Source organism: Panulirus ornatus, chromosome 28, assembly GCF_036320965.1.
Source record: "Panulirus ornatus isolate Po-2019 chromosome 28, ASM3632096v1, whole genome shotgun sequence".
Lineage (NCBI taxonomy): Eukaryota > Metazoa > Arthropoda > Malacostraca > Decapoda > Palinuridae > Panulirus > Panulirus ornatus.
In genome coordinates this window covers 20,081,791-20,102,172 of record NC_092251.1, presented here as the reverse complement: position 1 = coordinate 20,102,172, position 20,382 = coordinate 20,081,791, and the positions used below count along the sequence as shown (strand labels likewise).

The 20,382-nt window shown below is 47.4% G+C and overlaps 1 protein-coding gene across 4 annotated transcripts in view; it reads left to right on the top strand.

Moving 5' to 3' along the window:
• The window catches only part of LOC139757881 (uncharacterized), a 389,409-nt gene that overhangs the window by 39,418 nt on the left and 329,609 nt on the right, over positions 1 to 20,382 (top strand). For 3 of the 4 annotated variants that reach the window (XM_071678798.1, XM_071678800.1, XM_071678801.1), the window contains exons 16-21: positions 329 to 358; positions 2,274 to 2,422; positions 5,229 to 5,407; positions 6,497 to 6,650; positions 6,866 to 6,979; positions 7,992 to 8,210. In XM_071678798.1, coding sequence (XP_071534899.1) covers positions 329 to 358; positions 2,274 to 2,422; positions 5,229 to 5,407; positions 6,497 to 6,650; positions 6,866 to 6,979; positions 7,992 to 8,210 — 845 coding nt within the window. Of the gene's footprint in view, positions 1 to 328; positions 359 to 2,273; positions 2,423 to 5,228; positions 5,408 to 6,496; positions 6,651 to 6,865; positions 6,980 to 7,991; positions 8,211 to 8,534; positions 8,581 to 20,382 lie in introns of those variants that run through there. The other variant, XM_071678802.1, reaches the window with a different exon arrangement.

Sequence of the window (20,382 nt, the reverse complement as noted above, 5' to 3'; positions counted from 1 at the left end):
ACTGTCAGCCCAGAAGCTGCAAACAGTCTGATTATTCTCTTCACTGTATGAGATTTTAGGGTCGCCATGGAACCCTCACGCCTGTATAGGAAGAACCTCATTCTTCTCTGTTCTGATACGTTATCAACCATGTAATGCATATCTGAGGCACCTTTTAAGATCTCTTACAAGTGTTCTTTAGATGCAAATCATCAGGGAAAACTTGGGTTCATATTTCTGTTTTCCACTTATGACCTTAATGTTGCCTCCACCTCCCCAACCACCTGCCCCGCTCGATCTGGTCTTCGACACCGGTGGCTGACGTGTGGCTCGTGTCCCCCCCCGGCAGGTGCACCACGTCTTTGGTCTTGTGAGCAAGGTAGTGTCAGGACCCGATGAACGGTCCATCCGCTCGTGGTGCCGTGCTAACACTGTGACCGTCTATACATGACTAGGTTTCCCTGAGCCAGCTTGATCTTGCATGCTACTTAAGTTTTTAATCCACTATTTAATACTTATGACTAATACTTAAATATGTATTACGTCTGTGATAAAGTGACTCCCACCTCCCCCTCTAAGATCTAAGATTATATGTATTTGCTTTACGTTTATGTGAATAACCAAAGCCAAGTCCAGCAAGTGTGCCAAGCCATGGTGAGTTGGACTACCTGCTGTGTCTATTGACCTGACTAAACCTAAATACCTCCACGAACTCGGCTGGTGATAGATCAGGTCTTCGAGGTCTCCCAAGGCACATGTCTCACTCACACACACACACGAGTCTTCAGCTCCTCTGAGCAAGTTCATCCTCTCTTGTGTGGATGTGTGAGCAGCCTGGCCCAGAGGATGTCGGAGCACCGTCAGGGTTGACAGTGGTCGAGAATACGAAGTGGCAGATACACTCCCCCAGACAGGTCGTGGCGCATAATGTGAACTGTTATGAAAGATGAAAAATTCTAGATTGATCAACGCTTCTTAGAGATTTCCTGTCATCTCGGTTATTTTTGTGATATTGATACACAGGAAACAGAAGGGTCATTATTTTCTAGCAGCGACGAGTGCAGCAGTTGTTATCATTGCTTACATCACAGCTAAATACATCATAGAATAGCCTGCTGTTGCTGAGTTATGAGATGGTAGCTATATACGTGGGGCAGACATAACCCGGGCCAGAGGGAGACGGTGGGTGATCAAAATGCTATTATCCTGATCCAAAGTATAAGTCGAGATGTTTTATTGCTCATCTTAAAGATGTCTTTCTCCCTCCTGAATTCGTACTCGCTGAAGCCTTTTCAATAGTGAACCGTATGTGATCATAGATGGCTTCACCTTAATATTCCATAGAGACGTGTTGGTAAAAGAGACGTTTCAACTTCATCTATAAGTTTCATATGGTTGTGTTCTAAGTCCACTCTAAAAATTTATTGAATTATGAAGCTAAGAAATGAAATCTTTGACTCCTGTGGTTGAGAACTTGCGTTTATATAAAGCTTGAAGTTTATTACGCAAGTTCACTGGCTGTGTCACCCCAGTACCGCTCACTCAGCTCCTCGTGTCACCCCAGTACTGGTGGGCCAGCTCGCTGTGTCACCCCAGTACTGGTTGGCCAGCTCGCTGTGTCACCCCAGTACCGGATGGTCAGCTCGCTGTGTCACCCCAGTACTGGTTGGCCAGCTCGCTGTGTCACCCCAGTACTGGTGGGTCAGCTCGCTGTGTCACCCCAGTACTGGTTGGCCAGCTCGCTGTGTCACCCCAGTACTGGTTGGCCAGCTCGCTGTGTCACCCCAATACTGGTTGGTCAGCTCGCTGTGTCACCCCAGTACTGGTTGGCCAGCTCGCTGTGTCACCCCAGTACCGCTCACTCAGCTGGCTGTGTCACCCCAGCACAGCTCGGTACTGCTGCTGTGGCTGCCGCTGCCAGTGAGCGCTGTGGTGGGGTGGGGACTAAAGAAGACGCTGTATCTTGTGTTGTGTGTCGACAACAAGACGTTCATTACAGATATGAGAGACCATTCACCTTGTAGATCTACACCGCACCGAGTCTCGTACAGTGTGTCTGACACATGTTCCTCAGACACACAACTAATATGCAGTTACATGGACTAAGAGGGGCAGAGTATGATCATATTCCCATCACGTGAAAGATCAATATATAAGAATGATTAACAGACCTCCAGTGATAAGGATCAATGACGATATAATCTGTGTGAGGAGTGGAGGAGGAGGAGGGTGTTGGTGGTGTTCTTCCTCTCCCACTATGTTGTGAGTGAGGTGTGTGGCTTGACCCCCCGCAGGTGAGTCTGAGGATCCACGACCTGCAGTGGGAGGATGAGGGGAAGTACGAGTTGGAGGTGGTGAATCCGGGAGGCCGCATCTCCACCTACACCCGCATCACCACCACGAACGACTGCTCCGTCCTCGAAGCCCAGGAGCGAATCAACAAGTAAGGCAGACATTCTCTATCTCTGTAAAGCCAACAACCCATATTAATCTATCTCTATCTCTGTCATCTCGCTCATCTCTCTCCTTGTGTTATCATCCCGTTCATATCTACATTTCTCTCTGTTGGCCCACATCTCTCTGTGTCTCTGTCGTCATGTGTACTTGTGTTTGTGTTGTCTCATCGTTTGTTGGCCTAATGACAGTGTCTTCCTTCCTCAGTTTGCTTTTCTTGTTTCAACTTTTTATTTATTTTATAATTTCCTCCAACTCGTTCTCATTTTTTGAGTAATTTTCCTGCAGTCATCTGTCTCAATAAACCTTTGTCAACGTAATATATAATTTTTCATTCCTTTCTTGTGCCTTGAGTGTGATGAGATCTTCCATTAGTCTCTGTCTCCCTGATGGTGTGTATGTAGGGTTCTCCCCGGCTGTGTGTCTCCCTGTACTGCAGTCTTGCCTCGTTCACCACATGATTTGATTTACTGTTAGCATACCACTATGGGAGTCGTCATGTCCCCCATGATCACCAGGTGCCCTCACTAGCCATCTCCCCCATGATCACCAGGTGCCCTCACTAGCCATGTCCCCCATGATCACCAGGTGCCCTCACTAACCATGTCCCCCATGATCACCAGGAGCCCTCACTAGCCATGTCCCCCATGGTCACCAAGAGCCCTCACTAGCCATGTCCCCCATGATCACCAGGTGCCCTCACTAGCCATCTCCCCCATGATCACCAGGTGCCCTCACTAGCCATGTCCCCCATGATCACCAGGTGCCCTCACTAGTCGTGTCCCCCATGATCACCAGGTGCCCTCACTAGCCATGTCCCCCATGATCACCAGGTGCCCTCACTAGCCATCTCCCCCATGATCACCAGGTGCCCTCACTAGCCATGTCCCCCATGATCACCAGGTGCCCTCACTAGCCATGTCCCCCATGATCACCAGGAGACCTCACTAGCCACGTCCCCCATGATCACCAGGAGCCCTCACTAGCCATGTCCCCCATGATCACCAGGAGCCCTCACTAGCCATGTCCCCCAATGATCACCAGGAGCCCTCACTAGCCATGTCCCCCATGATCACCAGTAGCTCTCACTAGCCATGTCCCCCCCATGATCACCAGGGGCCCTCACTAGTCATGTCCCCCCCATGATCACCAGGAGCCTTCACTAGCCATGTCCCCCATGATCACCAGGAGACCTCACTAGTCATGTCCCCCCCCATGATCACCAGGAGACCTCACTAGCCATGTCCCCCCCATGATCACCAGGAGCCCTCACTAGCCATGTCCCCCATGATCACCAGGTGCCCTCACTAGCCATGTCCCCCATGATCACCAGGAGCCCTCACTAGCCATGTCCCCCATGATCACCAGGTGCCCTCACTATAGCCATGTCCCCCCATGATCACCAGGAGCCCTCACTAGCCATGTCCCCCATGATACATTGCCCCCCCCCCCCATGATCACCAGGAGCCCTCACTAGCCATGTCCCCCATGATCACCAGGTGCCCTCACTAGCCATGTCCCCCCCATGATCACCAGGAGCCCTCACTAGCCATGTCCCCCATGATCACCAGGAGCCCTCACTAGCCATGTCCCCCCCATGATCACCAGGAGCCCTCACTAGCCATGTCCCCAATGATCACCAGGAGCCCTCACTAGCCATGTCCCCCCATGATCACCAGGAGCCCTCACTAGCCATGTCCCCCATGATCACCAGGTGCCCTCACTAGCCATGTCCCCCATGATCACCAGGAGCCCTCACTAGCCATGTCCCCCCCATGATCACCAGGAGCCCTCACTAGCCATGTCCCCCATGATCACCAGGAGCCCTCACTAGCCATGTCCCCCATGATCACCAGGAGCCCTCACTAGCCATGTCCCCCCCATGATCACCAGGGGCCCTCACTAGCCATGTCCCCCATGATCACCAGGAGCCCTCACTAGCCATGTCCCCCATGATCACCAGGAGCCCTCACTAGCCATGTCCCCCATGATCACCAGGAGCCCTCACTAGCCATGTCCCCCCCATGATCACCAGGGGCCCTCACTAGCCATGTCCCCCATGATCACCAGGAGCCCTCACTAGCCATGTCCCCCCCATGATCACCAGGGGCCCTCACTAGCCATGTCCCCCCCATGATCACCAGGAGCCCTCACTAGTCATGTCCCCCCCCATGATCACCAGGAGCCCTCACTAGTCATGTCCCCCCCCATGATCACCAGGAGCCCTCACTAGTCATGTCCCCCTCCATGATCACCAGGAGCCCTCACTAGCCATGTCCCCCATGATCACCAGGAGCCCTCACTAGCTATGTCCCCCCATGATCACCAGGAGCCCTCACTAGCCATGTCCCCCATGATCACCAGGAGCCCTCACTAGCCATGTCCCCCATGATCACTAGGAAGGAGCCCTCACTAGCCATGTCCCCCCCATGATCACCAGGAGCCCTCACCAGCCATGTCCCCCCCATGATCACCAGGAGCCCTCACTAGCCATGTCCCCCCCATGATCACCAGGAGCCCTCACCAGCCATGTCCCCCATGATCACCAGGAGCCCTCACTAGCCATGTCCCCCATGATCACCAGGAGCCCTCACCAGCCATGTCCCCCATGATCACCAGGTGCCCTCACTAGTCATGTCCCCCCATGATCACCAGGAGCCCTCACCAGCCATGTCCCCCATGATCACCAGGTGCCCTCACTAGTCATGTCCCCCCATGATCACCAGGAGCCCTCACTAGCCATGTCCCCCATGATCACCAGGAGCCCTCACCAGCCAGAGGTCCTCTCTCCTCAGCTACCTGCAGTCGATATCGAGGCTTGACAACGTTCCCTCCATGGCACCGCAGTTCACGATGCGACTGAGGGACCGACGCGTCCAGGTTGGGTTCCCTGTCCGCCTCACCTGCCAGATCGTGGGCATCCCCAAGCCACAGGTGTCCTGGTTCATGGACGGCGAACCCATGTCTCCTGACGGTAGGTTCTGTGCAGCTCCTGGGAACAGGAATGTGTGGCATAGGGCCAGCACAGGTGTCTACTGTGCCATAGGTCTTCATATTGCTGTATTGTCAGTCAGGCTTTGAGCTTTGTTCGAAAAGAACTCACGATGAGGCAGGAGTTCCTTGTAGTCCTCAGTACGCCCATGACCGAGGTATGTCGTCCCAGTAGACACTGCCGATGCATTTGACTCCCACTGAGAGAGTAGTTCCTGAGGACGTCAGGCAGTGATTTACACAGGGCTGATATCAAAGGAGTGAATATCTTGCCTCGAGTACGAGCAATCAGTAAGTTAATTACAGATGAGATGGTGAGCAGTGTTGACCGGCAGACACCCATAACCATTTTGTCAATATTTTGAAGTCGATTCATAATGGATTTAACACCATCATGCTGAGGTAATCCATTATTCATCATCATCAATGATCGTGAGAGAGTAATATAATGGAGTACATTTGTAATACAAACTGACTCATAAACATTAGCCTGATAGGTAGATACTTCAGCTTTCTGAAAATCAATTTTGATGTGGACAGCATATGAACACGACATGATATTCTGTAGACATTGAATTAATCTTAATTGATTGATTTTAATTCACACTTTAATCCTGATACGATTTTTTTCCGTGTCGCAAAAATAGATAAATGAATAACTGATAAAACAGAAAAATAGTCTAGTAAGGGAGAGGAACAGCTGGATTTGAGAGTTAGGTCTACCAACACGAGGGAACTTTGGTCTGTACTTTATCTGGGATGCTCACAACTAGAGCCCATTTCTGCCCACGTCTGAGGAGAGATGTGATTTCCCTACAGACATTAGAATTAGGATTATATTTCAAATTTAGTTTCAAAGATTCTATTCTGAGTAGAAAACGGAGTGAGGTGACTGCAGTTTCAACTGGCATTACGTAATACTTTCATGATTAACACCATTTCCAGAGTTTAGCGGTTTCATTATATATACTTCGTTGTCAAGCTAGACTCATGTATATACCACAGTAGTAAGTCAGCAATGAACGAAGTGTGTGGAAGTGTGAGCGTTAAGCAAGAGCGTGTGTACCGGCAGATGGACACACCATGTGGCAAGAAGACGGCCACTTCTACACCCTGGACATCTCCAGCGCCACACATGACGACGCTGGTGTCTACTCCGCCTGCGCCGTCAACCCTTACGGCTCCGTCCTCTGTCGCTGTCGACTCATCGTCGACTCTGGACTTAGGTGAGTGGCTGTTGATCCCACACGTAACGAGGGATCATTAGGATTGCAATTTAAGAGGTTTTAACAAGTGGTGAAGATGCAGTAGTCCTCACAGAACTGCGTAAATTGCCACAATGATCATTTCATGTCATTCGTTGTGCTCAGATGTTTTGCCATTCGTAAAATAAAGCATCCAAGCTGACAACTTCGAAATATCTTTTACATCCCTTCCTCAGGTCGTACATCTCGCCCATGTTCCTGCAAGAGCTGGAAGACCAGAGCGTCCGAGAGGGCAGCACCATCACCCTACAGACGATCATCGAAGCCTACCCGACCATCGGAGTTGTCTGGTACGTGAAGGAGTGGCAGATAACGTGGGATTTCAAGTGGGTAGGGAGTATGAAGGTTATGTGAGGCCTGAGAGTTGTAGTTCTGGGGAAGGTGTGGGAGGAGGCAGAGGGCAGGAGAGGTTAGAAGATGAGTTGACACCAACAGATGGCCAGCCCGCGTCGTCCCCCCTCGAAGTAAGCACGTCTCCCTAAATGTAAATTTTCCCCTGTGTTTACTGTTGGCTGCTAATCCGTGAGCCTGGATGATCTTGCATTAGACACTTTGCTCTGGTGTAGATATTGTCGTCGTAGTGCTATAGGAAGTGACGCTCTTAGTTCTAGTTATGATGCCTGCATGAGATCAACTGTTATAATGTGCGATAGATAGTCTTTCACATCTCCTGTGCTTCGTGCTAATAATTATCTCTTTTTTTCTCTCTCTCTCTCTCTCTTCCAATCCCCTCTACTCTGCTTAACCCCTTTCATCACTTGTTTTCTTTCGATTTTATGTTTTGTTAACATTTGTTTTAATAACACCTTTGATGACATCTTTATTATTCTATTTTATTTAATATCTGTTCCATCTCATCATTGCTGGAACCACACACCTTATATCTGCTTTTTTATCACATTTCCTTCTACTTTTCTTCTTTATGCTTTCGAATGACATTGACTAAATCAATTGCGCCAACGGCATTTTCTTCTGGACACTGCTATCTCTCACCCACGACCTGCACGCCCGCGCACGTCTCGCCATACTTCCGTAACATGACTGATTTCTTCATTTCATCTCGCTGATCCATGACTGTGGGTCCACCTTCTTTCTCGCTGACCCACAAACACATCCTTGTGAATATTTGCTTACTTTCTACTTTCCGAACCATCATCATCATCACCCTTTTGATTTTGGTTTTTGTGTTATTTTTCTTCCGTTACTTGGCCTATCCCTCTCTTGTCCTCCTCCTGCTACCCACCCACCCGTCCCTCCTGACTGGCCCGTCACCTGACGGTGTCGCCGACCGTGGCACTGCAGGCACCGGGACGGCCAGCGCATCAGACCCAGCCGCAAGCACACCTTCAGTCTGAACGGGGACGGCGTCGCCACCTTGGAGATACACGACGCCGACTACACCGACGGCGGGATGTACACCTGCACTGCCAAGAACGAGATGGGCCACATCGAGTCCATGTGTCGCGTCTCCGTGTCTTGCACGGACGCAGATCTCGCCTCGCGGAAGAGGATAGCTTCGCGGTAAGTCAAGAGCCACACGACTGGCATCACATTCACTGATGTATGTGATAAAGACACATGTCATGATCCCTGTTTGCCAGCGGCTCAAAGTCCTAGACTATGAGGATTCTGTAGGTTTAGGACATCAATATATGCTGGGGTAATATGATGCTAAGTGACTCAGACCTGAGACGTGGATATGCGGGGTAAAACAAGATTAACCGACTTAGACGTGGACCTTATCATGTTACATATGTAGTGTAGACACCACGTCGGTGAATATGTACCATTGATGCCCTACACACATACACACGCTCACTGTTGATCACTCCAATTCTCTTTCAGGCTCTGGTACAGCCAACCCATGTCAGGGTAAACAAAGATTCGTTCTTCCAAGCCACTTACCTTTTTTTTTTTTTTGGGTTACAAATTCTTGCATATGCTGTTAGATATTTTCTGTAGCGTCACTTTCTTTGCGACGAATAGATTGTAACTCGAGGCGTCTAACGTTTGCCCCGTTATGTGTTGTGTTATGTTTTAGCTTCTTGTTACTGGCAGCAGATGATTATTCCACGTAGTGGCTGGCGCTACATCTACGTACCTCACTGCCAACATTAGCTGAGGCCTCTCACCAAGCGCTTATTAACCTGATGCTCTCTTGTGCCAGGCTCTTGACACGACCACCTCCGCCACACTCGCGTCTCCTGCTGTGGTAGATGATGAATATTCACCCAAGACGTGTGGTAGATCGATGAATATTCACTCAAGTCGCCACAATATTTGGGTCACTAACTAGATCTTTGGCTTTTCTTTGAAGATCAGTAAGAACAAAGTTGTTGTCATCTTACTTATGTTTTCTGTTACTTATACTTAACGGAAGTGAGGCGTAGGCGGTCGTGAGTTGCCTTAACATGCGAGTTACCTGTTTGTATATGTTTTTACTATATATATATATATATATATATATATATATATATATATATATATATATATATATATATACTTTAAATGGTATAGATCCAGTGATCCTACAGACAAGGAATTCTCCTGTATTCATCGCAAGCTGTTGTTTCGTGTGGTCCAGCGTGGACCTCGTATCCTCGTAGATTGTATACTCCACCCACCAGTCACTCAGCTCCAGGTTTTGTCTAATATGCATCGAGTACACTCAGCCACCTGCATCCCAGTTACCCATCTCCAGTCCTCCTTTATCCATCATTCAGCTCTCTTCATTCATCTTCGACCCTTTACTCATCCCCCTCTCCCCACCATCATGTAAAAGCTATATCGAGCTTTCCTCTCCACAACCTACCTATTCGTTTGTCTTCAATTCTCCTTTATCCCTCTTAAGCTCCCCTAGCTACCTGTAACTTTCTTATCCATTCCGAATCTCCTTCATCGTAAATTACATAATTTTTGCATCTCTGTTTACTAAGGAAGATACAATTTACGTCCAATGCTAAAAGAGGAAAACGAACAACGACATACTGACATATAAGTTGAAGATGTACTATTAGCAGTATATGGAATGAAAGTAGATAAAACGGTAAGAAAAGATAAATTTTATCTAAAGAGAATGAAGAGGGAAAAATCATTCAGTCAAACCCTTGGCTGTTCTGTTCAATAAGTCACTCGCTACAGGCAGTGTTCCAGAGGCTGAAAGTCCACCGCTATTCAGCCCTCTTCCCTCCGGCTACTCCCAGCCTTCCTCACCCATCCCCAGCCTTCCTCATCCATCCCCAGCCTTCCTCACCCATCCCCAGCCTTCCTCACCCATCCCTCTGCCTTCCAAAAGGCCAGGAGGAGGATGGGAAGGAGAAAAAAGGTCAGGAGGAGGATGGGAAGGAGAAAAAAGGTCAGGAGGAGGATGGGAAGGAGAAAAAAGGTCAGGAGGAGGATGGGAAGGAGAAAAAAGGTCAGGAGGAGGATGGGAAGGAGAAAAAAGGTCAGGAGGAGGATGGGAAGGAGAAAAAAGGTCAGGAGGAGGATGGGAAGGAGAAAAAAGGTCAGGAGGAGGATGGGAAGGAGAAAAAAGGTCAGGAGGAGGATGGGAAGGAGAAAAAAGGTCAGGAGGAGGATGGGAAGGAGAAAAAAGGCCAGGAGGAGGATGGGAAGGAGAAAAAAGGTCAGGAGGAGGATGGGAAGGAGAAAAAAGGTCAGGAGGAGGATGGGAAGGAGAAAAAAGGTCAGGAGGAGGATGGGAAGGAGAAAAAAGGTCAGGAGGAGGATGGGAAGGAGAAAAAAGGTCAGGAGGAGGATGGGAAGGAGAAAAAAGGTCAGGAGGAGGATGGGAAGGAGAAAAAAGGTCAGGAGGAGGATGGGAAGGAGAAAAAAGGTCAGGAGGAGGATGGGAAGGAGAAAAAAGGTCAGGAGGAGGATGGGAAGGAGAAAAAAGGTCAGGAGGAGGATGGGAAGGAGAAAAAAGGTCAGGAGGAGGATGGGAAGGAGAAAAAAGGTCAGGAGGAGGATGGGAAGGAGAAAAAAGGTCAGGAGGAGGATGGGAAGGAGAAAAAAGGTCAGGAGGAGGATGGGAAGGAGAAAAAAGGTCAGGAGGAGGATGGGAAGGAGAAAAAAGGTCAGGAGGAGGATGGGAAGGAGAAAAAAGGCCAGGAGGAGGATGGGAAGGAGAAAAAAGGTCAGGAGGAGGATGGGAAGGAGAAAAAAGGTCAGGAGGAGGATGGGAAGGAGAAAAAAGGTCAGGAGGAGGATGGGAAGGAGAAAAAAGGTCAGGAGGAGGATGGGAAGGAGAAAAAAGGTCAGGAGGAGGATGGGAAGGAGAAAAAAGGTCAGGAGGAGGATGGGAAGGAGAAAAAAGGTCAGGAGGAGGATGGGAAGGAGAAAAAAGGTCAGGAGGAGGATGGGAAGGAGAAAAAAGGTCAGGAGGAGGATGGGAAGGAGAAAAAAGGTCAGGAGGAGGATGGGAAGGAGAAAAAAGGTCAGGAGGAGGATGGGAAGGAGAAAAAAGGTCAGGAGGAGGATGGGAAGGAGAAAAAAGGTCAGGAGGAGGATGGGAAGGAGAAAAAAGGTCAGGAGGAGGATGGGAAGGAGAAAAAAGGTCAGGAGGAGGATGGGAAGGAGAAAAAAGGTCAGGAGGAGGATGGGAAGGAGAAAAAAGGTCAGGAGGAGGATGGGAAGGAGAAAAAAGGTCAGGAGGAGGATGGGAAGGAGAAAAAAGGTCAGGAGGAGGATGGGAAGGAGAAAAAAGGTCAGGAGGAGGATGGGAAGGAGAAAAAAGGTCAGGAGGAGGATGGGAAGGAGAAAAAAGGTCAGGAGGAGGATGGGAAGGAGAAAAAAGGTCAGGAGGAGGATGGGAAGGAGAAAAAAGGTCAGGAGGAGGATGGGAAGGAGAAAAAAGGTCAGGAGGAGGATGGGAAGGAGAAAAAAGGTCAGGAGGAGGATGGGAAGGAGAAAAAAGGTCAGGAGGAGGATGGGAAGGAGAAAAAAGGTCAGGAGGAGGATGGGAAGGAGAAAAAAGGTCAGGAGGAGGATGGGAAGGAGAAAAAAGGTCAGGAGGAGGATGGGAAGGAGAAAAAAGGTCAGGAGGAGGATGGGAAGGAGAAAAAAGGTCAGGAGGAGGATGGGAAGGAGAAAAAAGGTCAGGAGGAGGATGGGAAGGAGAAAAAAGGTCAGGAGGAGGATGGGAAGGAGAAAAAAGGTCAGGAGGAGGATGGGAAGGAGAAAAAAGGTCAGGAGGAGGATGGGAAGGAGAAAAAAGGTCAGGAGGAGGATGGGAAGGAGAAAAAAGGCCAGGAGGAGGATGGGAAGGAGAAAAAAGGTCAGGAGGAGGATGGGAAGGAGAAAAAAGGTCAGGAGGAGGATGGGAAGGAGAAAAAAGGTCAGGAGGAGGATGGGAAGGAGAAAAAAGGTCAGGAGGAGGATGGGAAGGAGAAAAAAGGTCAGGAGGAGGATGGGAAGGAGAAAAAAGGTCAGGAGGAGGATGGGAAGGAGAAAAAAGGTCAGGAGGAGGATGGGAAGGAGAAAAAAGGTCAGGAGGAGGATGGGAAGGAGAAAAAAGGTCAGGAGGAGGATGGGAAGGAGAAAAAAGGTCAGGAGGAGGATGGGAAGGAGAAAAAAGGTCAGGAGGAGGATGGGAAGGAGAAAAAAGGTCAGGAGGAGGATGGGAAGGAGAAAAAAGGTCAGGAGGAGGATGGGAAGGAGAAAAAAAGGTCAGGAGGAGGATGGGAAGGAGAAAAAAGGCCAGGAGGAGGATGGGAAGGAGAAAAAAGGTCAGGAGGAGGATGGGAAGGAGAAAAAAGGTCAGGAGGAGGATGGGAAGGAGAAAAAAAGGTCAGGAGGAGGATGGGAAGGAGAAAAAAGGCCAGGAGGAGGATGGGAAGGAGAAAAAAGGTCAGGAGGAGGATGGGAAGGAGAAAAAAGGTCAGGAGGAGGATAGGAAGCAGAGAAAAGGTCAGGGGAGGGAGAGGTGTGGCAGTGCTGAGCCAACTACTACACACAATCAAGGAACATGTACCACCTGACATTAATGGTTCCACTTACGGCAAAAGTGCACAGAACTGTACCACAACTATCCCATCCCTTCATGACGACAGTTAGCACAACTACAGTCTATATTTTGACTTGAAAGCTGCCTAATACGATAGATATTTCCTATAACTAGAATAGATATAAGTGGTCGTTGTTTGCAGTGGATACTGGTTTATCTCCAGACCCAAAACTCCGCTGTATTGTTTCAAGGCTGCGGAAATGATCATAAAGAAAAGCAACTTTGCAGTCCTGTGAATCTATGCAATTCTCAAATCATTGCCAGAAACTCCCAGGAACTTGATGGTGAAATTCTTGTATTCACCAGACCATAAATGAAATGCAAATCATTCTTAAATGTATGTAGTTACAGCCTCTGGTAGCCTTGGCGTAGATATTTCTGCATGGAGAAAAACTGGAGGAAGTGGAGTGTTTTAGATATCTGGGAGTGGACCTAGCAGCGGATAGAACCATGGAAGCGGAAGTGAGTCACAGGGTGGGGAAGGAGGCGAAGGTTCTGGGAGCGTTGAAGAATGTGTGGAAGGCAAGAACGTTATCTCGGAGAACAAAAATGGGTATGTTTGAGGGGAATAGTGGTTCCAACAATGTGATATGGTTGCGAGGTATTGGCTATAGATAGGGTTGTGCGGAGGAGGGTGGATGTGTCGGAAATGAAATGTTTGAGGACAATATGTGGTGTGAGGTGGTTTGATCGAGTAAGTAATGAAAGAGTAAGAGAGATGTGTGGCAATAAAAAGAGTGTGGTTGGGAGAGCAGAAGAGTGTATTGAAGTGGTTTCGTCACGTGGAGAGAATGGGTGAGGAAAGATTGACAAAGAGGATATATCGGTCAGAGGTGGAGGGAACGAGAAGTGGGAGACCAAATTGGAGGTGGAAGGATGGAGTAAAAAAAGATTTTGAGTGATCGGGGCCTGTACTTGCAGGAGGGTGAAAGGCGTGCAAGGAATAGAGTGAATTGGAACGATGTGGTATACTGGGGTCGACGTGCTGTCGATGGATTGAACCAGGGCGTGTGAAGCGTCTGGGGTAAACCATGGAAAGTTTTGTGGGGCGTGGATGTGGAAAGGGAGCAGTGGTTTTGGTGCATTATGCATCACAGCTAGAGACTGAGTGTGAACGAATGTGGCCTTTTTTGTCTTTTCCTAGCGCTACTTCGCGCACGCGCTGGGGAATAGTGGCGCTATTTCATATGTGGCGGGGTGGCGACGGAAATGGATGAAAGCAGCAAGTATGAATATGTACAGGTGTATATATGCATATGTCTGTGTATGTATATATATGTATACGTTAAAACGTATAGGTATGTGTATGTGTGTGTGTGGGCGTTTATGTATATACATGTGTATGTGGATTAATTGGGCCATTCTTTCGTCTGTTTCCTTACGCTACCTCACTAACGCGGGAGACAGCGACTAAGTATAATAATGATATATATATATATATATATATATATATATATATATATATATATATATATATATATATATATATATATATATATGATAGAGTTGATAGAGATGCTCTGTGGAAGGTATTAAGAATATATGGTGTGGGAGGAAAGTTGTTAGAAGCAGTGAAAAGTTTTTATCGAGGATGTAAGGCATGTGTACGTGTAGGAAGAGAGGAAAGTGATTGGTTCTCAGTGAATGTAGGTTTGCGGCAGGGGTGTGTGATGTCTCCATGGTTGTTTAATTTGTTTATGGATGGGGTTGTTAGGGAGGTAAATGCAAGAGTTTTGGAAAGAGGGGCAAGTATGAAGTCTGTTGGGGATGAGAGAGCTTGGGAAGTGAGTCAGTTGTTGTTCGCTGATGATACAGCGCTGGTGGCTGATTCATGTGAGAAACTGCAGAAGCTGGTGACTGAGTTTGGAAAAGTGTGTGGAAGAAGAAAGTTAAGAGTAAATGTGAATAAGAGCAAGGTTATTAGGTACAGTAGGGTTGAGGGTCAAGTCAATTGGGAGGTGAGTTTGAATGGAGAAAAACTGGAGGAAGTGAAGTGTTTTAGATATCTGGGAGTGGATCTGGCAGCGGATGGAACCATGGAAGCGGAAGTGGATCATAGGGTGGGGGAGGGGGCGAAAATCCTGGGGGCCTTGAAGAATGTGTGGAAGTCGAGAACATTATCTCGGAAAGCAAAAATGGGTATGTTTGAAGGAATAGTGGTTCCAACAATGTTGTATGGTTGCGAGGCGTGGGCTATGGATAGAGTTGTGCGCAGGAGGATGGATGTGCTGGAAATGAGATGTTTGAGGACAATGTGTGGTGTGAGGTGGTTTGATCGAGTGAGTAACGTAAGGGTAAGAGAGATGTGTGGAAATAAAAAGAGCGTGGTTGAGAGAGCAGAAGAGGGTGTTTTGAAGTGGTTTGGGCACATGGAGAGGATGAGTGAGGAAAGATTGACAAAGAGGATATATGTGTCGGAGGTGGAGGGAACGAGGAGAAGAGGGAGACCAAATTGGAGGTGGAAAGATGGAGTGAAAAAGATTTTGTGTGATCGGGGCCTGAACATGCAGGAGGGTGAAAGGAGGGCAAGGAATAGAGTGAATTGGAGCGATGTGGTATACCGGGGTTGACGTGCTGTCAGTGGATTGAAGCAAGGCATGTGAAGCGTCTGGGGTAAACCATGGAAAGCTGTGTAGGTATGTATATTTGCGTGTGTGGACGTATGTATATACATGTGTATGGGGGGGGGGTTGGGCCATTTCTTTCGTCTGTTTCCTTGCGCTACCTCGCAAACGCGGGAGACAGCGACAAAGTATAATAATAAAAAAAAAAAAATATATATATATATATATTACATGACAGCTAGAGACTGAGTGTGAACGAATGGGGCCTTTGGTGTCTTTTCCTAGCGCTACCTCGCACACATGAGGGGGGAGGGGGCTGTTATTCCATGTGTGGCGGGGTGGCGATGGGAACAAATAAAGGCAGACAGTATGAATTATGTACATGTGTATATATGTATATGTCTTTGTGTGTATATATATGTGTACATTGAGATATATAGGTATGTATATTTGCGTGTGTGGACGTGTATGTATATACATGCGTATGTGGGCGGGTTGGGCCATTCTTTCGTCTGTTTCCTTGCGCTACCTCGCTAACGACGGAGACAGCGACAAAGCAAAATAAAATAAGAATAATATATATATATATATATACGTTAGAATGTATAGGCATGTATATGTACGTGTGTGGGCGTTTATGTATACACATGTGTATGTGGGTGGGTTGGGCCATTCTTTCGTCTGTTTCCTTGCTCTACCTCGCTAACGCAGGAGACAGCGACTAACTATGATAATGATATATTGAATATGTGTCATCTTTTAAATATCTTGGTATCTCAGTCCTATTAACTGGAAACCATTAAGAAACTAAATCGACAGATTCGCTCAGAGCTGTTGAAGGGTACAATCCTTTAGTGCAAATATCAGAGCAGCTGAAATGATGTGGCTGGCTTATGCAACGCCAATAGCTAGCTTTGGCTCTGCTGTACAATAGAATTGCTAATAGATTCGAGGAAGAAAATGCTGAATGAAACCTTAAGAATTTTCCTCGACTTCAAACAAATCGAGGAAGTCGATATACGGAAGAAGGCAGGCACACCCAACACCACTTGAAATGAACCTCCTAACAGGACTGAAGCTTTTGCTGGAGATTCAGATACTCTTGTCTCTACAGAGCAGTTAAAGCATTCTTACCATAGAACAAGTGAGTGTAGATGGATCCAGACACACGCGTGATAATGCTTGAGTCGTGTAGATATGTCAAGTGTGCAAAATTCAGGGGGACACAACAGTTCCCTTCGCCCTGGCTGACATCTGATATCTGCATACCTCCCTCTCTCCTTATGAAGGTAATCCCTCGCATTCACCACCTTCAGTACATCTGTATGTGGCCACAGGTGACGCAGTGGGTATGGCCATAAATGACGCTATTTGATTACATGTGACATTATGTATGTGGCCACAGATGACATTATGTATGTGGCCACAGATGACATTATGTATGTGGCCACAGATGACATTATGTATGTGGCCACATGTGACATTATGTATGTGGCCACAGATGACATTATGTATGAAGCTACACATGACATTATGTATGTGGCCACAGATGACATTATGTATGAAGCTACACATGACATTATGTATGTGGCCACAGATGACATTATGTATGAAGCTACACATGACATTATGTATGTGGCCACAGATGACATTATGTATGAAGCTACACATGACATTATGTATGTGGCCACAGATGACATTATGTATGAAGCTACACATGACATTATGTATGTGGTCATAGATGACATTATGTATGAAGCTACACATGACATTATGTATGTGGTCATAGATGACATTATGTATGAAGCTACACATGACATTATGTATGTGGTCATAGATGACATTATGTATGAAGCTACACATGACATTATGTATGTGGTCATAGATAACGCTATGTATGTGTCTGCGAGGTGACATCATATGGCCACATGGCGTTATGTCCTTGGCCATGCTGCATGATATACGTGGCCACAGTTCACATGTATGATCAAAGTTACCTGTTTCATTTTGAGACAGTTTGAATAAAGTTGGCGTCATGCACGGCGTCATGCACATAGCCACATATACAGTTATACATTGGCCACATAACGCACGCATGGCCACAGGCGATGCTCTATGCATGATCACAGGCGACACCAACATGTGGCCATCATCGGCTTCGTCCACACAGACATAGAATGCGTCATACACCTGGCCACAAGTGACGTTGAATGTGGCCACAGTTCGCGTCACGCAAGTGGCCACAGTGGACGCTACTTGAGCTGAATTATAGAGAATCCAGTCAATCTCTCGTAACACAGACATACTGTGTGTCAGAGCCACCAAGACAGTGGGCCAGGAGGAACTGCCTAGGCCAGTAACAATAGCATTTGTCAGCCTTGGCTTGCGGCCATGTGCACAGCTTAATGAATTAACAAAAGCCTTCACAAGACAAAGACGAGTGTTTGTAGAGATGAAAGAAAATCTCATGTAATCCTCAGTTGGATGATGACCTTGGCGAAAGGATAGAAAATGGTGTGTGTGTCGTGTGTCTATGTATTTGCCTATGTAGGTTTTTTTTCCCCTTGTGGTATAACTCACTTATGTGGTCCACTGGACTGTTCGTAGCTTAAGTTCTACTGTTTATCGTAATCTGTTATCTACCATTAAAATCGTAACTTGTGCTCTACTGTTAGTGCGTAATTTATGCTATACCGTTAGGGCGTAACTTGTGCTGTACTGTTAGGGCGTAACTTGTGCTCTACTGTTAGCGCGTAACTTATATTCTACTGTTAGTTTCTCGCTTGTTCTCTTCACTTAATTCGTTGTTTGTGCTCTACATATTGTTCGTAACTTTTATGCCATAGTTAAGGTAATAGTGATGTAGTGGCACAGTGTGTGGTTGTGACAGGGCATAGTGATGGTCGAGTGTGGTTGTGGTAGTGTGTGGTGGTCGCAGTTGCGTAGGTGACATTGTGTGAAGGTGGTAGGGTGTGGTGGTGGTCATGTGTGTTGGCGGCAGCGTGGTTGTGGTGGTGGTGTTGGTGGTGGTAGAGGTGTGTGGTGATGGCTGGGACGCCCCTGGCCACCCTCACCTTGCCTGGAGATCACCCAGGGTCACCCCTACTGCGTCAGACACCTTACTTTCCGTTCCTCAACTGGTTACTTTTGGATGCCACCATCTCACACAGGCTCCTCGTCGCCAGGCCGAGTGTGTGTTGGTGGTGAGGTCTCCATCAAGGCTACGTCCTCAACTGAAAGTTATTTACGCGTACGATAGTATTGTCAGAGGGATAGATGCTCCAGCGATCACTGGTGTTGCCGTCTGTTGGTGACATGATGGGGAGGTAAGGCGATGTGGCTGGGGGTTAGGAGAGAGTCAAGTGGTCAGGCACAGCACACTGGGTGTGGTGATCCATGGCATCGAGTGCATCTGGTAATGACTCGTCTTACTTTCCCATCTGAACTGCAGCATCATCTTCGTCTCATCTCACAGGCAACATCTCCTATGTAACGTATGGGTCAAGTAGACATCAAGTAGACCATCTTGTATTGAGGGGAACTGTGTTTCGTTTGACATCTGGGCTAGGCCGAACGTACAAGGAATATAACCACTGAAGTAATAGATACAGAAACAGATAAGATAAAGAAAAGATATTCGAAAAGTAGTCGGAAAAGAAAGGTATCCCCCAGAGCAAACTATGTATTCCCTATGTATTCCCCTGGTCTTGAAAACGCCGTGACGTATTGCTATTGAAGCTGCGAGCGTCTTATGACGGCCGCCTGGGTAGGTGGCTCCCGCGCTGGTCTGCCGATGTTACGTAAAGCGACGTCAGGTAACCCGAGTCGTGACTGGGCATGACCTGGTCCTCGTCATACGGACGCCGTCGCTTACACGTCGTCCTCTCCGACCGATTAAAACTTGCCCGAGGTAGTTAAGGTCATGTCTGTCTGCCCAGTCGCCTCGACCAGCACTCCAGACGCCCAGGGTGGAAAAAAAAAAAATACTTGTTAGTATCAGCGTCATCGAGAAACAAGATCCCTCACTCATTACTGACGAAGAAAAAATGAGAGGCAGTTCTTGGGTTATCGCGTGGTTGGAACGGTATTTTCACCCTTGTGTAATACTGCACGAAGGGCAAGAATCACAAGATGACTTGAGGACTATATTAAACCAGGATGTAGCAACTTAAACGGATTATTTCATGATCCCCTGAACTAGCTCTGTAGGTTACAGTCGAGGAGTGTGGCCTCAGCTCGACCGTACGTGAATTCTGCATTAAGTAAGTAAGGATTATTCGACCACGTACATAAATGACGCCTATGAAGGCAAGGATCGTACGCTGAAGTGCCCTCAGTAAATGAGGAAGATGGAATGAAGGGGACGTGGTGTTATCACTGCCCTGGTCCCAGGCAAGTTAGCGTGCCAGATGGACGGAGCGATGAATACGACACTCAAAGTTCAACAGCCTTGGGCGTGTCGCTCTCCTGTGGCTTCTTCGTGACTTCAAGCCTCCATCATCACTGTTCACTGAACATCTGACATTCTTCAACTTCTGTGCTGAGAGTAAAAGTAAAACTGGAATATCATAAACGCAAAAAGATTGGAAAGTCGATGTTTATTCCGACGAGTTTTTGTAAACAGCCATGATGGAGCGTATGCAAATCAAGCCATAGGATGACCCGACAATAGGAGCTAGAGAATAAATATTTGAACTAATCATCTGCAAAATTCAGGTACGAGAAGAAAGGAAAGTCTGTTGACTCACTGGAATCAAACCCATCGCGGGGAAAAAATATAGAAAAAAAGAAGTGATATTTTATTAAGTGATTTTACGTGCTGGACAGCGCCATCTCTTCTTGTACCTAGACAACAAGGTCTGAACTCCCCAAGTATGTTTTGTGGGATACGATTATGTGGCTTTAGGATCCAGAGTCTTCATTGTTTGTAAGTATAAATGATGAGACGCAGGAAGCATTACCTGGGGAGCTTATTGTCAATGTCAGCTGAGGACTACAATGGATAATTGATACTTCATCTCATCTTCTGTATTACAAAACTACATCTGAAACTTTAGAATTAGTCTCACATTAGATTATGTACGTAGAGAACGGTACTGTTTTATGAGTATTCCCTCCAGCAGGA